General features: G+C 33.5%; 1 protein-coding gene across 1 annotated transcript in view; it reads left to right on the top strand.

Annotated features, from left to right (window-relative positions):
• Window positions 1–17,698, top strand: part of LOC127548461 (piwi-like protein 1) — a 46,522-nt gene extending 28,824 nt beyond the window's left edge. The window contains exons 13-21 of the mRNA XM_051975887.1: window positions 20–207; window positions 1,769–1,841; window positions 5,145–5,345; window positions 5,801–5,904; window positions 7,916–7,986; window positions 8,140–8,293; window positions 13,553–13,678; window positions 15,577–15,724; window positions 15,884–17,698. Coding sequence (XP_051831847.1) covers window positions 20–207; window positions 1,769–1,841; window positions 5,145–5,345; window positions 5,801–5,904; window positions 7,916–7,986; window positions 8,140–8,293; window positions 13,553–13,678; window positions 15,577–15,724; window positions 15,884–16,000 — 1,182 coding nt within the window. The 3' untranslated portion in view covers window positions 16,001–17,698. The remainder of the gene's footprint in view (window positions 1–19; window positions 208–1,768; window positions 1,842–5,144; window positions 5,346–5,800; window positions 5,905–7,915; window positions 7,987–8,139; window positions 8,294–13,552; window positions 13,679–15,576; window positions 15,725–15,883) is intronic.
• The last annotated feature ends 1,792 nt before the right edge of the window (window positions 17,699–19,490 follow it).

The following is a 19,490-nucleotide window of genomic DNA, read 5'->3' as shown; positions in this document are numbered from 1 at the left end:
TTCAAAATTTCTATTTTAGTTTGACTACAATCCACAATTTGCAGATTGGTCAAAAGAAACAAGAGGTGCTCCGTTAATTAGTGTCAAACCACTAGATAATTGGTTATTGATTTATACTCGAAGAAATTATGAGGCTGCCAATTCACTAATACAAAATTTATTTAAAGTTACACCTGCCATGGGCATACAAATGAAAAAAGCAATAATGTAAGTACAGATTTAAATAAATAGCCTTTTCTCATATTTTGAATAATGATTGTTAGTACAGTATACACTAAATTTAAACCTTAAGGGTTAAATTGCAGAAATAATTGTTTGAATGAGGATGAAGAATAGTTAAGAAAAAGTGCCCAATTAAAACTTTTGAGATTATAAATGGTTAGATCTTAGGAATTATTTACTATATAATATTTTGAACATGTTTAGAAAGCATTCTCATGTTAGTAACTTGGAGAAATAATGGAAAATGTGTTAGAAAAATAGGAAATATAAAATGGATGTTTTGGAATATGTTACTTCTATGCATATTAAATTTCAGATGATAAAAGTATCATCTGGTGGTAAGTATCAAATTGTGTGGGGTGAGTGGCTGTGTAGTGAGTATCAAATTGAATTGATTATGTTTGAATCACTCATTGAATTTTTTGAGGCTTCTTATTAGTTTGTTTTTCTTAACTGTGTTGATGATATAAACTTGAATAATTTTGATTCTTTGCACACACTGAGTTCTCTACAATTCTCCCACTTAACAAAACATAGCATCACCAGGAAGACCCTTTTTTCTAAGTGGCCTTCACTTCAGATCTTTGCCAGAGAAAGTGAAGTTAACTGTTTACTTCTTGCCTGGGACAAAAAGAATAATGAACCAATGGATCAGTTTTTCCCTTCTGTTACTATCTTCAAAGTCGTGGGGGCCCAAACTACTATTACCTCCAGTCCAATAAAAAGCTACAGCCTGGGCACCACTGAACAAAGTTCAGTCCAAAGTATAAAGTCCTTTTGCTTACAGATGGTTCTCCCTTGATTTCTCAGACTATCTGAAGTCAAATTAACTTCAGAAAAGAAAAAAAAAACAAAACCAGATACTTATTAACTTTGTGATTCTAGCTGAACTGCCAGTAGTGAGCTATTATTAGTTCTTTCACAGAAAAGGAGATGAAAAATTTTAAGAGTTGTAAATTAGAATGAATGTGGACATCTGGTACTCAGAAGTTCTTAGAATACTGTTAGAATACAATATAATGTGATGCTTTGAGTACAGTATATAGCATTTACAATGTTATTAGATACTAATTTTTTACAGTACTGGAAAATCTCTCCCTCTCCATCATTTAAGGCAATTTTTCAAAGCAAACTCCCCATGTTTTAGCAGCACTTGCTTTTGGGCACAGAAAGATTGCATAATGGTCAGAGCCCCAGGCCTGGAGTTCAGATCCAGTTTAAGACATTTGTCAGTTAGCCTCTGTTTGCCTCAGTTTTTTCCTATTTCAATAACAGCATGTAACAGATGTAAAGCTCAACTGAAATAATAATCATAAAGTGCTTAGGATAGTGTTTGGCACATAAGTGCTGTATAAATGTTAGAGCTATTATTGTTAGTTTTGATTTGTGTCCTTTAATGTTTTTTTAAATTCAATTTGAGGTTTCATGGATTATTTCTTAGTATGTAAAATCTTATTGTGATTTGTATGAATTCCACCCTCCTTGCAATTGCACGAATCTTTTAATATTTCATGCATTCTGAATATAAACTTAATTTTCTTCCTAGGATTGAAGTGGATGATAGAACTGAAGCTTATCTTAGAGTCTTGCAGCAAAAGGTTACATCAGATACTCAGATTGTAAGTAGCTACATTACATATAGGCATTTTTCAATTGAAGGAGTTCTGTTTAAAAGTTTAAGATCTAGTTATTTATATCTTGGAAAGGAATTTTTCCCCCAAAAAAATACTTTGTAATTGGAGATGAGGAACCTTAATTTGGTATTGTCCTGTGTTTTTGAAGGGCTGAAAAGCAAAGTACTAAACCATGCTAATATTTATTTGAATTGCCTTTGTCTTAGTATCTTTTATTTCTCTCATACTTCACTATCACTCCATCTTTTTAAATTTTCCTATTCAAATTTCAACCCATGCCTTTCATAAACATGTCATAAACCTTTAAACTTTATATCTCAATATACTTAGTTCTTTCCCATTTCTCAATTCAACTGTATTTATAATAGTGCCCCCTTTAATGGCATTTATTTATCAATCTGTTTGCTACAAGTTGGTCTTTTCATCTAGGTTACTTCCCTACCTTCCAGGAATTAATACTGCATGTAGTATTTTTCAGTATTTGGAAGGAATCATTGAGGGTATTCTCTATCATAATATAATCTTCTTTGATAGTATGGTCTGTTGGTATTCCCAGTGTCTTTGAAAATAGCATCTAAGTTGCTTCAAGAGTGTATTAAATCTAGTACATTTTTCATTTGTGGAGCTTACTTCCAGTTCATAATTTTTATGCTAGTATTTATATATGCTACTGAGAGCAAAGAAAGAAATACTTCTTCATTTAGATTTATTATTTTAACTTTTTCTTTTTTTAATTTTTATTTAATAATTACTTTATATTGACAGAATCCATGCCAGGGTAATTTTTTTTACAACATTATCCCTTGCACTCGTTTCTGTTCCGATTTTTCCCTTCCCTCCCTCCACCCCCTTCCCTAGATGGCAAGCAGTTTTATATATGTTAGATATGTTGCAGTATATCCTAGATACAATATATGTTTGCAGAACCGAACAGTTCTCTTGTTGCACAGGGAGAATTGGATTCAGAAGGTAAAAATAACCCGGGAAGAAAAACAAAAATGCAGATAGTTCACATTCGTTTCCCAGTGTTCTTTCTTTGGGTGTAGCTGCTTCTGTCTGTCATTTATCAATTGAAACTCAGTTAGGTCTCTTTGTCAAAGAAATCCACTTCTATCAAAATATGTCCTCATACAATATCGTTGTTAAAGTGTATAATGATCTCCTGGTTCTGCTCATTTCACTTAGCATCAGTTCATGTAAGTCTCGCCAGTCCTCTCTGTATTCATCCTTCTGGTCATTTCTTACAGAACAATATATTATTTTAACTTTTAACTGATTTCCTGAGAAAATTATACCCATACTGCATTAATGCCTGTTCTTAAGTGCTTTTTGGTCAATAGGTGTAGTATGTTAAGAAAGATGCAAACAATTCTGAGATAAAAATGTATTTTAGGGCAGGGCATAACGAAATAGGGATTATATTCTTTCTAGGCTCTTTATTCCAGAATTAACTGCCAACCTCAAGTTGTTGTTGCTATATTTAGCTGAGAATTGGGAAGGATAAAAAAAGGGATAGTGTTGGAAACAGTTTCACCAATCTGCAAAAGAAAACCCCAACAAACATTTACTAATAGCTCTTATGAGCTAAGCAATAGGAAAGAAAAAGTTGAGGAATTAGGTACTTATTCTAGAAAGTTCACAATTGAATTGATTGAATTTAGTCCTTTGTTCCTAAAGAGGACCAAAATAACATCACTATGTTAGGGTCAAGTTAAAGTGCCCAACTGTGGCTGATGAGACCAGTTAAGCTCGAATATTCAGCCACAGGTTGGATACAAATAGTCACTGTCAACATCTGTAACTGTGCACATCTTTGTTTCTTCTGAGCTATTTCAATTCTGCTTGGCTCATAAGAGCAGAGCACTTTATCTGATGAGGGCATGCCATGCTGTGCCAGTGTCTTCCACATCATACAATCATTTCTAAAGTCCTTAAGAGAGACCTTTTAGAGCGTTCTTTTTCTGATCACTGTGTGAGTGTTTTGCTTGGTATGAGTTCTGCCTAAAATAGTCTTCTTGGCAAGCATGCCCTTGGCATTCGAATGGCCTTGGCCAATTGAGTAGCACAGGGGAGGTATGACAGAAATAACTAAGATAGCAAACTCACGTAAGCATGAGAGGAGATAGAAATAACATAGCAAGCATCATTACTGGAGCAAAGAAAGGGACCATGCAGATAGCTGTGTAGAGAGGCTCATGCCTTAGTAGGTAGAATATTAAAATGAGAAGTGTATTATGTCAGCTTTTAGTAACAGTGGGATCAAAAGAAGATAGAAATAGCTTGAAGTCTGATTTGTCTAGAGTTTAGAATATGTGGGTAGGGAAATTATATCCATCTTACTCTAGATTATGTCTGTATATGTTAAATAATATTCTGACTTCCTGTATGATTGTTTGAGAACTGCTTTTTTCCCCTCAGCTGAATTTCATTTGAATGTCCATAATAATTTACATTCTGCATGCAGTTTTCTGTCCTTCCCTACCCCAGTGTCTTTATTGGGGTAGCTAGGTGGCACAAGAGGTCTAGAGGCATTAAAATTCATCTTCCTCATTCATCTGGCATAGACACTAGCTGTGTGTCCTTTGGCAAGTTAATTGACCAGGTTTGCTCTTACTTCCTTTCCTCATCTATAAAATGAGCTGGAGAAGGAAATGGCAAATAACTCTGATATTTTTTGCTAAGAAAACTCCAAATGGAGGCTACAAAGAATCAAACATTTCTGAAAAATGAATAAACAATAACAAATTTTTAACATTTTAAAATATCACCATAATTTATTAATGCATTCACCTTCCCAGAAAACCTTTTCACACAGACTATTCTTTTTTTTTTTTAAAGAAGACAATGAAAAGAAAAAAGTTGGAAAAGAAAAAGTTGGTTTTCTTTTGCAGATTGGTGAAACTGTTTCCAACACTATCCCTTTTTTTTATCCTTCCCAATTTTCTAGAAGTTGGACTTCAAAAAAAAAGTCTTGAAAATATGGGCAATATACTATACTTGTGGACCTTCTGTTGCTGCAAATCGATGTCTGAGTAGAGTGGGGTTAGGAGGATGGTCATGGTGGTAGTGATGATAGCACTTTCTCTTTCAAGCCATTTTGTTGTTATAAAAGATATTTGAAACTGAAATTTTGTGAGAATTGAATTTTATATGCCAAAGTCATCAATCTAATAAGCTATGTGGTAATCAAAAAATACATAATTGCCTTATCTATTTCAGTAATTTGTCTACAGAAGTTAGTTGAAATTCCTATACTTTTGATTGTTTTTCTGTGTTTTTTCCCCTAAGGTAGTTTGTCTGTTGTCTAGTAATCGGAAAGACAAGTACGATGCTATTAAAAAATACTTGTGTACAGATTGTCCAACTCCAAGTCAATGTGTAATAGCAAGAACCTTAGGCAAGCAGCAAACTGTAATGGCCATTGCTACAAAGATTGCCCTTCAGATGAATTGCAAGATGGGAGGAGAACTTTGGAGGGTTGATATGCCTGTAAGTTTGATTTTATTGTACTATTCTTGTTCTTGATAATTTGTCTGGGTTTAACAATTACATAAAGATCTAAAATTTGATAATTCTAAGTCACTTAAGTTATGGCCATTAGAACAGAAGTTGATTTGAAGCAGAAATCCAAGTTAAAGTAAATTATGAATAAAGGATTCAGGTAAAAACTTCTTTTCCATTTGACAATTTGATATAGTCAATATTCATTTTAAGAAAATAGATCTTATTGATTTTGTTAAAACTATTTCTGTTAATATCTTCAGGTTTTATATCACATTTCCCAATATAGATAGTCCTCTGTCCCTATCATATCTCTTTAGGGCCAAGATGGATGGTCATTAATTTTTTATCACTTTATTAATTTTTATCCTTTTGCATCTTCTTGATTTAAATTGTTATATTTGTAACTTATGTGACTGAAATTTATTATTTTTTTTCTTAAGTTAAAGCTAGCCATGATTATTGGTATTGATTGTTACCATGACACTACAGCTGGGCGAAGGTCAATTGCAGGATTTGTTGCTAGTATCAATGAAGGAATGACACGGTAAGGAAGGTTTGATGTAAAATAACTTGAGTGAATTTTACAAATAAAAGCCACAGCTATGGCAGAAATGAAAAGAGACTAAACAAGAACTCCAAGGAAGGAAGGAAGAAGGGAAGATGAGTTGGTGGGTAGTATTTTTTGTAGTTAATGTCTCTGATTTAGTGGCTACTTGGTGTTTTGCTTAAAGATCTGGAAGTTGTATAAATAGACATTTTTCTTTTGGAAACTCATAAATTACTCTTGCCTAATTGCTTGTTGGCCAAATCCTTTTTAAAAATATATTTTATTGAATTTTTTTGTTTTTATATCATCTTTGTTTTCCACTGTACCCCTCATCTTCCCCCCTTCTATAGAGTCATCCTTTATATAATAAAGAATAACAAAAAAAAAAAGGAAAAAATTCCACAAAACAAACCAAGCTATCAAAGAAGTCTTACACCATAGGTTTGGGATAGTACATGTATCTCACTTTTGCAAAGGAGAGTGTGAAGTGTCTCATTTCTTCTTTGAGACTAAGTAATTTATTTTCCCATCTATTTTCCATTTCCATTATTGTAGTAATTGACTATATTCTTTTCCTAATTCTGCCCACTTTACTTCTGCTACCTTGTTTGTGTTTCTATTTACCATTTCTTATAGCATAGCAATATTCCATTTGTTTCCCAATTCGTCTTTCTCCTACTGATAGTATTTACGTTCTTTCAAATTCTGGAATCTTTGGATCAAAATATTTGAATATTTTAATCACTTTTTTTTTGCATTTTCCAGAATGGTTATACCAATTCAGAATTCTACTCAAAATACAATTAACATTATAATTATAAATTCACAGTTATACCTAAACAATTCATTTTCCTGCAGAAAGATCTTCATTACCAAATATTTATTAAGCATCTCTATGCAGAGGTTTGTGCTAATGGAACTAGAGAGATTAAGGCATAGTCCCTGACCTAACAGAATTCACAATTTATTCAGAAAACAATATTAAGTGTTTAAATTTTGGACAATGAAGTTTATTTTTACAGGAAAATTGGAGTGTTTCAAACAAGATTTGTAAATAAATTTTGGTATACAATCTATCTTTAAGTTGAAAAAACAGATTTAGAACTGTAATGATCATCTATTTCAATACCCTCAATTTCCAGATTGAGAACATGGTGATATGTCAGAAGCCAAGGTGTGAACAAATGTCCTCTGATTCCAAATATAACTTTCTTTACATATTATCTCTATTAAGAAACGTGTTATCCAAGGAAAAGGAAACAGACATTTTTAATCAAAGGGAAGGCTTTACCAAAATTATGTTAAACTTTTAATATAATTGACATAAAGTCAATTACTATCAGATGTTTGAAATGGCTATATAACCTCATACAGAAATAACTTCACCCACACACAAATGAGCTCAAAAGAAGTCTATATTCTATTATTAAAATTAAAGTTTTGGTCAAGAACAGATCTCAAAAAAGACAAATCAAAACGAGAAAAAAGTCAATGTTGAAATAGTCTTGAAAAGACTGTGGTGATGGGACTCATATGGCACTTAGGATAATTAAGTTTTTTGAGAAAAATTATAAAATTCTATTATACCTGGCCTTATAACAACATTAGCAAAATATTTTTTAAAATGGGCCTCTTCCATAGAAAAGCTTGGAGTTATTAAAAGAACCATAACTTTACTAAGGGCAACCTAGTATGTAGTTTACTTCTTGTTTGGTCATGGGTCCAACTGATTGTCCATTTGTAGTGATTGTTCAAGATTGGGTGTATAGGGGTGTGTGTGTGTGTGTGTGTGGCGTGTGTAACATATATAAAGGATGGGAGCCCTGTAATGTAAAGAAATTTATAACAGTTTGTGATATTTCAGTTGGAGAGATTAGAATGTTCAATACTGACAAACTCTATGTAATCATTATAGTGGAAGTCCAATAATATATGTGATGTTTTACTATAAACTTTTTATTTTCATACAGTTTTGAGACATTAATAGTTTTTATTTTTCTCTGAAAAGCTGGTTTTCTCGCTGTGTCTTTCAAGATAGAGGGCAAGAACTAGTCGATGGTCTCAAAGTCTGCTTGCAAGGTAAAGATCTAAATAGCTTACTTTGGATTTTAAACTTAAAGAAAGCTATATTTAAAAGCAACATCATTGAAAACTATTGAGCCAGAATTCATTAGAAATGCAAATTACTTTTCAGGCTTTTGTTCTTTTCAACACTTTATTAATTTTTTTCAGCTGCCTTGAGGGCCTGGAACAGCTACAATGAATATATGCCTAGTCGCATTGTTGTATATCGGGATGGTGTAGGTGATGGCCAGCTAAAAACGTTGGTTAACTATGAAGTACCACAGTTTTTGGACTGCCTAAAATCTGTTGGTAAAGGATACAAGTAAGCACATACAATATAAAATGACTTTTTAATGTTATTCTCATGATCTTCTAAAATTGTTATAAAATGTAACTATAGGTGAAAAAGGAATTATGTTTAAGCATGATTTTAAAAAATGCATAAAAGTACTTGAATTGGTGAAAGGGAAAATATTTGTTGCTTTATTTCCTTTCTCTTATAGGAACGATTGAGTAAAAACTTAAGTCCTTTCAAGAAACAAGTAAATTGGTTTTATCTCATGTTCCAGTGTTCAGGAAACTTGTTTTGGTTAATAATTGCTGCCTTGCAAAAGAATGTAAGCAGCCAGGAAAGGCAGTTTTCTGTATCACCATTACTACTTTTCTGTCTTGGGAATTCTAACAATTTTTTCTCTTTGAACTTAGTGATAATTATACTTCTAACTAAATTTTTATGATCAGCATTTCTTTTATTTTTGTCCTTTTTTTACACAATCCCTAACTGGTAAATTTCCTAAGTGCAGGGACTGAGCTTCTTACTGATGTCTATCCAATAACTTCTGCATAATAAAATTTTTATGTTTCATTGGAGTATCTTGGTGAAAGTCACCCAAAAAGTTTGTACAAGGATTTTTCCCCCCTCTAAACAAAGGGACAACTTCTATTTTGCATTTAAAGAGAAATTAAGGAAATTGCTATGTGGGCCAGATTTAGACATAACCTTTATTTTATTAAGCCTTTAATTTAAAAGTTGATCTAATAGTTGAATAGTGTACCAAAGCCCTAAGACTATAAGGTACTAGATAATTTTTTCCTCTATAAAGTTAAATGTGACACTTGCTTTTCCACATTAGGAAATTGTAAGTTTATTTTGTTGAAAATGGGAAAGGGGAAGACATTTTGAGTCTTAGCACTAACTCAGGAGGACCCGAGTTCAAAATCTGTTCTCAGACACTTAACACTTCCTAACTGTATGACCCTGGGCAAGTCACTTAACCCCAATTGCCTCAGTAAAAAAAATAATTTTTACAAAAAGAATATAGGCTTCAAAATAATCATCTCCCTATATTGACTACAGTTTCTCTCTTGTATGTCTCTTTATCTTTCTCTTTCTCCCTCCCTCCCTCCCTTCTTCGCTCTCTCTCTTTCTCTCTCACTGTCTCATACACTTCCCAGGACTTTTGCTAAACAGTTTTTCTTTTTTGTTATTAATACCGTCTGCTGGCTGTTAGGAAAGCAACCTCTGTTTTCCAACAACTCTTTTAAACATATTCTCATTTTTTGACATTTCTTTTACATTTTACATTTATATTTGTATTTTAAAAAATGAGAAGATTGAGGATGTATTCTGATGGAAGTGGATTTCTTTGACAAAGAGACCTGAGTTTCAATGGATAAATGATGGACAGAAGCAGCTACACCCAAAGAAAGAACACTGGGAAACGAATAGGAACTATTTGCATTTTTGATTTTCTTCCCGAGTTATTTTTACCTTCTGAATCCAATTCTCCCTGTGCAACAAGAGAACTGTTCGGTTCTGCAAATATATATTGTATCTAGAATATACTGCAACATATCTAACATATATAGGACTGCTTGCCATCTAGGGGAGGGGGTGGAGGGAGGGAGGGGAAAAATCGAAACAGAAGCGAGTGCAAGGGATAATGTTGTAAAAAATTACCCTGGCTTGGATTCTGTCAATATAAAATTATTGTTAAATAAAATAAAATTTTTAAAAAATGAGAAGATGTAAAATGTAATGTCCACATTTTTTAGTAGTTTGAACATTGAAATCTTAGAAAAATAGAAAGGCAATGGGCAGTTAAATGGTATAGTGGATAGAGCATTGGCCCTACAGTCAAGAGGACCTGAGTTCAAATCCTGAACTCAGACATTGTATAACAAACCATAATCCCCTCCCCCACAAAAATTAGGTAAATAGGTCATATCTAGTAGACCTCTTCCCCTATAATCATACAAATTCTATTTAACCTGCCCACTGACTGCACTTGGGAAACTTGGAAATATAGTACATGTCAATGTTAGTGATAGCTTCTTTCTTCTTTAAATAGGGTTTTTTTTGGTTGTTTTTGTTTTTGTTTTTGTTTTTATTTTTGTTTTTGTTTTTTTTGCTGAGGCAATCGGGGTTAAGTGACTTTCTAGGGGACTGCTAGATGGTGCAATGGATAGAGCACCAGCCCTGAAGTCAGGAGGACCTGAGTTCAAAATCTGGTCTTAGACACTTAACACTTCCTAACTGTGTGACCCTGGGCAAGTCACTTAACCCCAATTGCCTCAGTAAAAAAAATATTTTTTTAAAAATATAGGCTTCAAAATAATCTCATTAATTTTCTAAAAGTAGTTACTGGCTAGGGCCAAACTACAGCAAAAACCTAAGGAGGTAAAAAGAGCAACCCGATACACCTCTAACAACCATCTAACCAACTGGGTAATAAGCTAATTTCTATGGGTTTAAGTTACACAAGAGGGAAAGTATCCCATCCTCAAGAAGACCACTAACATCAATGTTATACTTAACATGCCCATTCAAAACTGAGTAAGATGGTACTAAGGAGCAGAGAGTATCAAAGTCCGGAAGTACAAGTTTTATGCTACAAAGCTAGAGGACTTTGCTCTAAGGCAGGCATCCTCAAACTACGGCCCGTGGGCCAGATGCAGCAGCTGAGGATGTTTATCCCCCTCACCCAGGGTTATGAAGTTTCTTTATTTAAAGGCCCACAAAACAAAGTTTTTGTTTTTACTATAGTCCGGCCCTCCAACAGTCTGAGGGACAGTGAACTGGCCCCCTATTTAAAAAGTTTGAGGGCTCCTGCGTTTGCACTAGAAGCAAAATGTTGCTCTATAGAGGGAGAACTGATAGTACTTAGGACTGAAGGATTATGGAGTTGTCAATTGATGGAAAAATTAAACAAAAAACACTGAATGTTTATGATTTTATATAATTCTAGAAATCCTTTTGAAAATGGTAATTTAAAATAGGCTATATGCAATTGTTCATTCATTAATCTCTGTGATCCCATTTATGATTCTCTTGGCAAAGATACTGAAGTGATTTGCCATTTCCTTCTCCAGCTGATTTTATAGATGGGTGGACTGAGACAAAACAGAGCTAAGTTTCTTACCTGTAGTCACAGTGTCTGAGGCAGATTTGAATTCAGGTCTTCTTGATTTCAGGTCCAGCACTCTATCCAGTGTGTACTTAGCTGCCTGTATGAGCAATGCTTTCCATTGGAAAAAGAAACAGTCAACTGTGGTTGAATTGTCTTTTTTTTTTCCAAATGGTATTTTATATGACTATCATTCAAAGAAAAAATTAATATATTGGGTTGCTCTTTTTACCTCCTTAGCTTTTTGCTGTAGTTTGAGATGGGCCAGTAGCTAGCTACTTTTAGAAAATTAATGAGATTATTTTGATGATTTTATTTAAAGTTACTAAATGATAAGGCATTGGATATGGAGAATAATAAAGACTTGGGTTCAAATCCTTCCAATCCCTACCCTTCTCAAGGTTTCAGTATCTTTATTTCTATGGAAGAATTGTGACCTTGATTCCTTTAAAGTCCTAATTATAATCCAAACCTTCTACTTGATTTCTAAGTATACTGTGGAAGGAAGTAGCAGTAGTAAGAGAAAAGCTCACTGTTTCTTTGATTTTCCAAAAAATTTTTTATTTGATTTGTTTGTACAGGAGATGCCTTTCTCTTGCTCTATCCAAATACGTTATTATTGTTGTAAGGCTCTGTTTCTTTCTGCAACAGTGGTTTTCAAAAGTTGGCCTTAATAATCATTTTACATGAGAACAGAACAACTTGTGAGGTATATATTCTGTTTACCCTCTAGTGGGGAGGGGGAAACAAAAAACTCAAGGAAATATTAGATACTTATTGTGTATATAATAAAGTTCTGAGTGCAATGAGGATATAATAGTATACTAGAAAAACATTTCTGCTTTTTAAAGGTGCTTTCTGGTTATTTGGAGAGGTAACACTCAACTTTTAAAAATTATAAGTTAAATGCAAAATAAATTATTAACAAGTGCTGTCCAGAGGAGAGGAAAATTCTGTTAATTTGTGGTTATTCAGAGAAAACTTTTACATAGGCACAAAAAATTTTGCATGTATTGGGACAAAGGATACACAATTTTTTACCAGAGCAAAAAGTCTATTGGAGAGAGCAGCAGAAGATTGTGCTTAAAATAACATTAGGAGTACAGAATTTATCCTGTAGGATAGTAGAATTCTAGAATTTTGATTTGGGACCTGAGAGAGGTAGATAAATATTTATAGAGTACCTACTCTGTGCAAGGCACTGTGCTAATAAGTTCTTTTGAGGGAGTCAATCCAAAATAATTGAGGAATAGGACAAGATGTTGGAGATAGAAAGTCGGATTTAGGCTCTAAATTTTAAAATACATTAAAACCACCACCTCTGTTCTTTATGAAAATTCAGTTATATGATTATTTTAATAATGCTTATGAAAACAAGAGAGTCATATGTGTAACGATCACTCTAGCACCCAGGACACCCCAGAATCAGCCGGAGTCAGGATAAGCAAAAGTCCTTAATCTTTATTCGATCTCAGGATCGAACAGGATGGAAGCAGAATCTCCCCAACTGCCTTCCTCCTTATCTACTACTGAGAGTGTGTCTCTGGCTTGTCTTACTCCACCCTCTAGTCCCTCCTACAATCCTCTATACACCAATCATTGAGCCCGTAATGCAGTGCATTGAATTCAATAGTTCAGCCCTCTAGACATATGTCTATGAAATTTAATAAAAAGCTTACCATTTATTCCTACCTACAGGCTTGGACATTTGGATACTATCTTACTAAATGCTAATACCTTTAGGGAAAGAAGGACTACTTTTATTTTTTTTTTTAATTATTATTATTTTTGCTGAGGCAATTGGGGTTAAATGACTTGCCCAGGGTCACACAGCGAGGAATTGTTAAAGTGTCTGAGGTCAAATTTGAATTCAGGTCCTCCTGACTTCAGGGCTGGTGCTCTATCTACTGCACCACCTAGCTGCCTCAAAACAAGAATTTCTGTCTATTCATCTGTTTCCCACCCTATCCAGTAATTCTTTTCTGATATTGCAACTGTTTCTGGTAGAATTATTGCCCATGATTTCATGCAGATAATATGCCCTCTAGAGCTTTTCAAGTACAGGGTGTTTAATTCCATGCTCTTTTAAAAAGTATAACAATACAAGAATTCCTCGAAAAATTTCAAGGATTGACTTTGTGATAAATGTCACTATATTTTTATCAATCTTTAAGCCCAAGATTAACAGTAATTGTGGTGAAGAAACGAGTGAATGCCAGATTTTTTGCACAGTCTGGAGGAAGACTTCAAAATCCACTTCCTGGAACAGTTATTGATGTGGAAGTTACCAGACCAGAATGGTAAGTTCCCCCCACTCCCCCTTCTCTTTTGCTTAGGCAATTGGGGTTAAGTGACTTGCCCAGGATCACACTGATAGGAATTGTTAAGTGTTTGAGGGCAGATTTGAACTCAGATCCTCCTGACTTCAAGGCTGGTATTCTATCCACTGCACCACCTTGCTGCCCCATAGAATGGTAAGTTCTAATAAAAGATAACTAAACTATACTGGGAATCCAAAAAAGTAGAAAGAATTTCTGGATGAAAACTTAATGGTATTATTTTACTTCTTTTCTATAAACTCATATATACGTTAACAAGTTCACTCCTTGATTTCTGACATTTATTTTTATAAATTCTAAGTTCATCTTCATAACTTAATTTGTCCTTTTTAACTCAACATAGACCCATTTGTATATTACTTTGTATATTCCCCTCACCCTACTACTTCCACCACAGATAACTAATTTTCTAACCCAAATTCTTACTACCTTAACACCCTACATATTTAGTGGAAATTCAGAACAAAGTTATCGGGGGTAAAGGAGAAACTCTAGGCAATAAAACTTAATCTATCCTTTTATCCAGAGATATCTTTTGTTCATCACCTAAACAGTATACAAAGTATGAAGTAGATTAGAAACAGCACATTGACAAGGAGACAGCTGCATGTTTCTTATAGTAAAAAAAAATAGCACAATCTGTGGTCATTTAGTATATGAATAAAGCATTCAGTTCAGTAAATATTTAAAGGCCTATTTTGTGCTTAAGCATTTTTGCTAGGATAGGAACGAGTGGTACAAAGACTAAAAATTAAAGTCTTTGGTTATATGCTCTACTGGGAGGAATTTTATATCCATAGACAAGTAAGGCCCATCCCATCTTGGGCTAATTTATTATCAAAATAAATACAGGTACAATTCAACAAACCATTTATATTTTATAATCTAAGCTTAATCCAGTTAATGAGTATAATACTCCATAGTATTCACACACGAGATAGGTTCTATAAACTGAGTCTGAACACTCAGTATTAAATAAAAGCAGCAAGCAAGATCTGACTAAACCTGATCCTTAGTAGCCAGGAGCCTTGAATTCGTATTCTGACTAGATACAGACATCTATGTATATCTACAGTATAGTTGATGGGAAATTATCTTAAATTACAGCTTGATAAAATAATTTTTGCTCATGTTGAGCTAAAATCATTAAGGCTTAAATTATATTTAACATAAATATATTTAACAAAGAGAAGTGCATGTTCAGCCTTAGATTAAGTGAATTTTCCAGATAATAAAGGTTAAAATTATGTGTCTTTATCTCTGTGTAGACCATTGTCCGATGGTAGTGGTGTATATACAATTTAAATCTTAAACATCACTTTTATGATTTAGTTGGTGACATTTTAACTTCCAATTTGTCTGTTAGATAGATGTTAATTTTTAGGAGGGTGGTTCAGAATGGCTCTGGTTAAAAAGATGAGACTTGAAAATCCTGAAGAGATAATTTCTTCATGTTCCTAGTCATGCAGCCTTAATTTTTCAAGTTGTATGTATGTTTTATAATTAAAATTATCAGAGACACTAGAGAAAGTACTGTTATAATTTTCTAATATTTAACATTAGTAAATGTATGAAGTAGAATCCTTAAAATGGCATAGGTGTTTTCTGCTAAAGCCCCATAACCAAGAAGGTTAAATAAAATATTTCTATTTATTCATGTTAAGGCATTTCTTGTCAAATTTTTCCTGAAACTTTTAGTTCATTTAACACACTTAATAAGTGAAATAAAAATTGAAATATTTTTGTTTGCAAAACTTAGTGTTATATAAATGCTATATTATTTTCAGTTGCTTTCTTTGTCTGATACTTTGTCAGTTTTTAAAATTTGGCAATATATCTGTGGATTTTGTGATTTGCAGGTATGACTTTTTTATTGTGAGCCAGGCTGTAAGAAGTGGTAGTGTTTCTCCTACGCATTACAATGTAATCTATGACAATAGTGGCCTGAAACCAGACCATATACAACGATTAACTTACAAGCTCTGCCATGTGTATTATAACTGGCCAGTAAGTATTTTTCCATAATGACTTTTTTTTTCAAATTGGTGATTCTTATTTTTACATTTTCAATCTGTTAGTTTGTATTCATTTAACATTGGAAACATTTATAGCCTTATTAATAAATTTTATTTAAAATAATTTTTTCCCCTCTCTCCTCCCCTAAAGGGTGTCATTCGAGTTCCAGCTCCCTGCCAGTATGCTCACAAACTGGCTTTCCTTGTTGGCCAAAGTATTCACAAAGAACCTAATTTGTCTCTGTCAAATCGTCTTTATTACCTCTGAATTATAGAAGAACACAGAAAGTAGTATAGAAGACTAGGCTTCATAGATTTTTTTTTTTCCTTTTTGCAAATGGAGCTTTCAGAAGTCTTCCTAGATGCAGCATTTTCCCCCTTTAACAACTGTTAACATGGAAAGGGAGATAAGAAATTTGAATTCTGTTGTCAACTCTGCTATTGATTCATTGTGTGAATATGCAAGTGACTCATTTTACAGATGGGGAAACTGAAGGAAGAACAGTTATCTTGCTTTTTTACCTCTCACAAGGATGTTATAGTGGTTTCGTGATAAAATTGTAGATACCGCACTTGAAGCACCAAACAAAAAGGCTATTTGGGAAAACATTGGGCATTACTCATGTTGGATTATTTCTGGAAACAATTGATATAATTGTAAATTATATAGTTTTTTTAAATTGGTATTGGGAATGCCGATATTGTGGGGCAGTTTTATTTTGTTTTTTTTTTTTAAACCTCCTTTATGCTAAAGATATGATTTGCCATTTAAAGATAAAAGCTATACAAGATGGGGAGAAGCTAGAAAGAGCAAACTGACATTTTCAAGTTGGAAGCTTCTAGTGATAGAAACAGTTTGGTGCCTTTCCACCAATGGAATAAATCAAGGGCTATATTGGCATAATTCATGTTTTTTTCCCCCGTCATTCAAAGTGTTCTTGAAGATTTTGAAATGTGACATTCTGTTAGCTATATTATGTTCTGACAACTAAAAGCAGAAGAGAACATTACAAGTCTATTTAGTTGAATTCAGAACTTTTTTTTTAATTGGAAAGTATATTCATTCCTTATTTTCTGAGTTCATGTTGAAATATTCTGCCCAGAAGAAAATTCTCCATGTCCTTATTTTTTCTTACCACTTAACCTAAGGGATAGGTTGGGTGTATAAGAAAAACAAAACCAAGAATGAGAGCATCTATCCAAAAGGAATGTTCAAGTCTATTTTTTTTCTATCCACCCAAAGAAAAGAGGAAAAGACAACTTAATTTTAACTTTAAATATGATCAGGTTGAAATTAGATGTGTTTTTCTTAGCTTGGTGACTTGACATAACAATTTATAGAAATAATTTCTTAAAGGAAGCAGACAAAAGAGCAGTTGAATAGCTACTAAATATTTGAAGAATTAGTGCAGGTTGAAATCAACAATTGTTCTTTCAATGTAAATGCCATTTCAGCATTGCTATTCAATATGGACAGTAGATACTGTAAATTTAAATTGATGTAGTTTGTTTTAAAATATATGTTATTATTATATTTGTATCTTATTGTAAGTGTTAGTTATACCTTCTGAACCTGTTAGAAAGTTTTATTTTAAAATTCTCAAAGCCAATCTCAATCAGCAACACTTTTTTTTGAGCCGCTTGCTCATGTCTAATTTCCTTCCTTCAAGAATTTTGGAAAATAAGAAAAAGAAGTAGTACTTTGTGAAACTCTAGAAGGAAAATGGATTCCCCAAAGCCTCAGGTGTAAAAGATGCTAAAGTTTATCACAATATTAGAAGAGTATGTTTGTGAGAGAAACTAACTTGCAAATTGTTGTCAAGGGATGGAATAAATTGTTGTCAAGGGATGGGATAAGTTTTGTCAGCTTGTAAGCTCCAACAGGGCAGGAACTATGTCTTAATTTTTTGTTTCTCCCCCATAGCACCTGCACAGTGCTTTGAACATAGTAGGCGCTTAATAAATGGTTGTTGAATGAATTTTGTCTGTTTAACTTTATCCATTTATAAAAGTGAGCTAAATATTCACTTGGGCAAGTACAAAAATTCTTATTCTTCTTCAATTAAGCAAAGCCCAACTAAGATTTTCTAAGTGGGTGAAAACTAGGTTTGTGGGAAAGTTATTTTTAAAAGTTGATTCAGTTTCATATTTGTGCAATTTTATTGGAAAATAGTTGTCTGGACAAACGATGTGCAGCAAATAGAATTGCTGTCACTAGCCAAAATTCTACTTTCACATATTACTGTCTTGTTCAGGCATAGGGCTAAGCACAGGCACCTGTGCAGCCCACCATTCATAGAACTTTGTTTTCCTTTGTGTGCAAGGTTTATTTAAGTTTCACCTTATTCAGTTCCAGAATATCTTATTTCATCTTAAATAGTGTAATAAAAACATTTATATGGCAATTTCAAAAAGTTTAATATAATCTCCAAGCTCTGTGAGGGAAGTACTCTTCCCCCACTTCACAGATGAAGAAACTTGAGGCTGAGTCACTTAGACTAAAGCCATGCCTATGTGTGAGGCAGAATTCAAACTCTGGTCTTTGTGACTCCCAAATTCACAATTAACATCCTGCTACCCACTACTAGTATTCAGTATATGGTGTTAAGTGCATTTAATTCATAAAGAATAGTACATAAGGAATGCATTAGCGTTTAATCTCAGTACTGTGACTTGAATTATCTGGGTAACCTTGGGAAAATCTTAAGCTCTCCTCCACAGTTTCCAGTCTTGGCTCCTAATAACATCCCTACAGCTCTAAACCTGTTCTTTTAGCAACTGAGCCATTAGAGTATAGACTCTGTACTCCATGGGGAGTATTCCATGAGATATTTAATTTGTATCCTTAGTTAAGGTAAGGTGGATGAACAATGCTTTAATGGGCAGCTAGGTTGCAGTGGCTAGAGTACTGGACTTTTGAGTCAGGAAGGCCTGGGTAAAATTTGGCTTCATAGATAATGTGCTATGTGACTAGTCAAGTTACTTATTTAACTTCAAGCTGCCTCACTTTCCTTACTGGTAAAATGACAATAGCACTTCCTTCATTGTGAGTATAAAACATTGTACTTTGTAAGCTTTAACATTATATAGTATTGCTAATTATTAATATTTAGTTATATAAATTACTCCCTAAAGTGAAGCATATGATTTAAGCATTTGAATTTACCTCCAGGGAAGACTATATTCAAAAGTCTATGCCAGTATGAAGACGGTAATTATTTTGATTCAGTATTTGAGGCATCAGTGATTGTTTGTGGGGGTATTCTTACACTCATGCATACTTTAACAACCCTTTTATTATGTCTTAAACTATCTTGGAGTTACTATGAAACTGTTGAACCATCTTGGGATTGATCCTGTCTCGACGCAAGATTAAAGTGGTAGCACTTGACTTGCTAGATCAGGAATATGAGTTGAAATTCTACTTCTGATAACTTGTATGACAGAGGGCAGATGCTTTGAAGATTGTTTCATCATCAAAAATTGGGCTAAGTGGAATACCTATACCTCACAAGGCATTTTGAGAACTGAATGCATATAAAGCACTTTACAAATGACTAGGTTGATGCTGTCTGTGAGGGAAGGGAAGTGGTGGGAGAGAGGGAGAAAAATTTCAAATTCAAGGTTTTGCAAAGGTGAATGTTGAAAATGATCTTTGCATGTATTTGGAAAAATAAAAAGCTATTTAAAAAATTACTAGGCTGATTCTTGGATGCCAGATAATAAGTCTGTTACTAATCTTTTACTATCCTCCTCAC

The sequence above is a fragment of the Antechinus flavipes genome, chromosome 1 (assembly GCF_016432865.1).
Source record: "Antechinus flavipes isolate AdamAnt ecotype Samford, QLD, Australia chromosome 1, AdamAnt_v2, whole genome shotgun sequence".
NCBI classification, from domain to species: Eukaryota; Metazoa; Chordata; class Mammalia; order Dasyuromorphia; family Dasyuridae; genus Antechinus; species Antechinus flavipes.
Note: the sequence above shows the minus strand (reverse complement) of the source record. Positions and strands in the feature narration are given on the sequence as shown.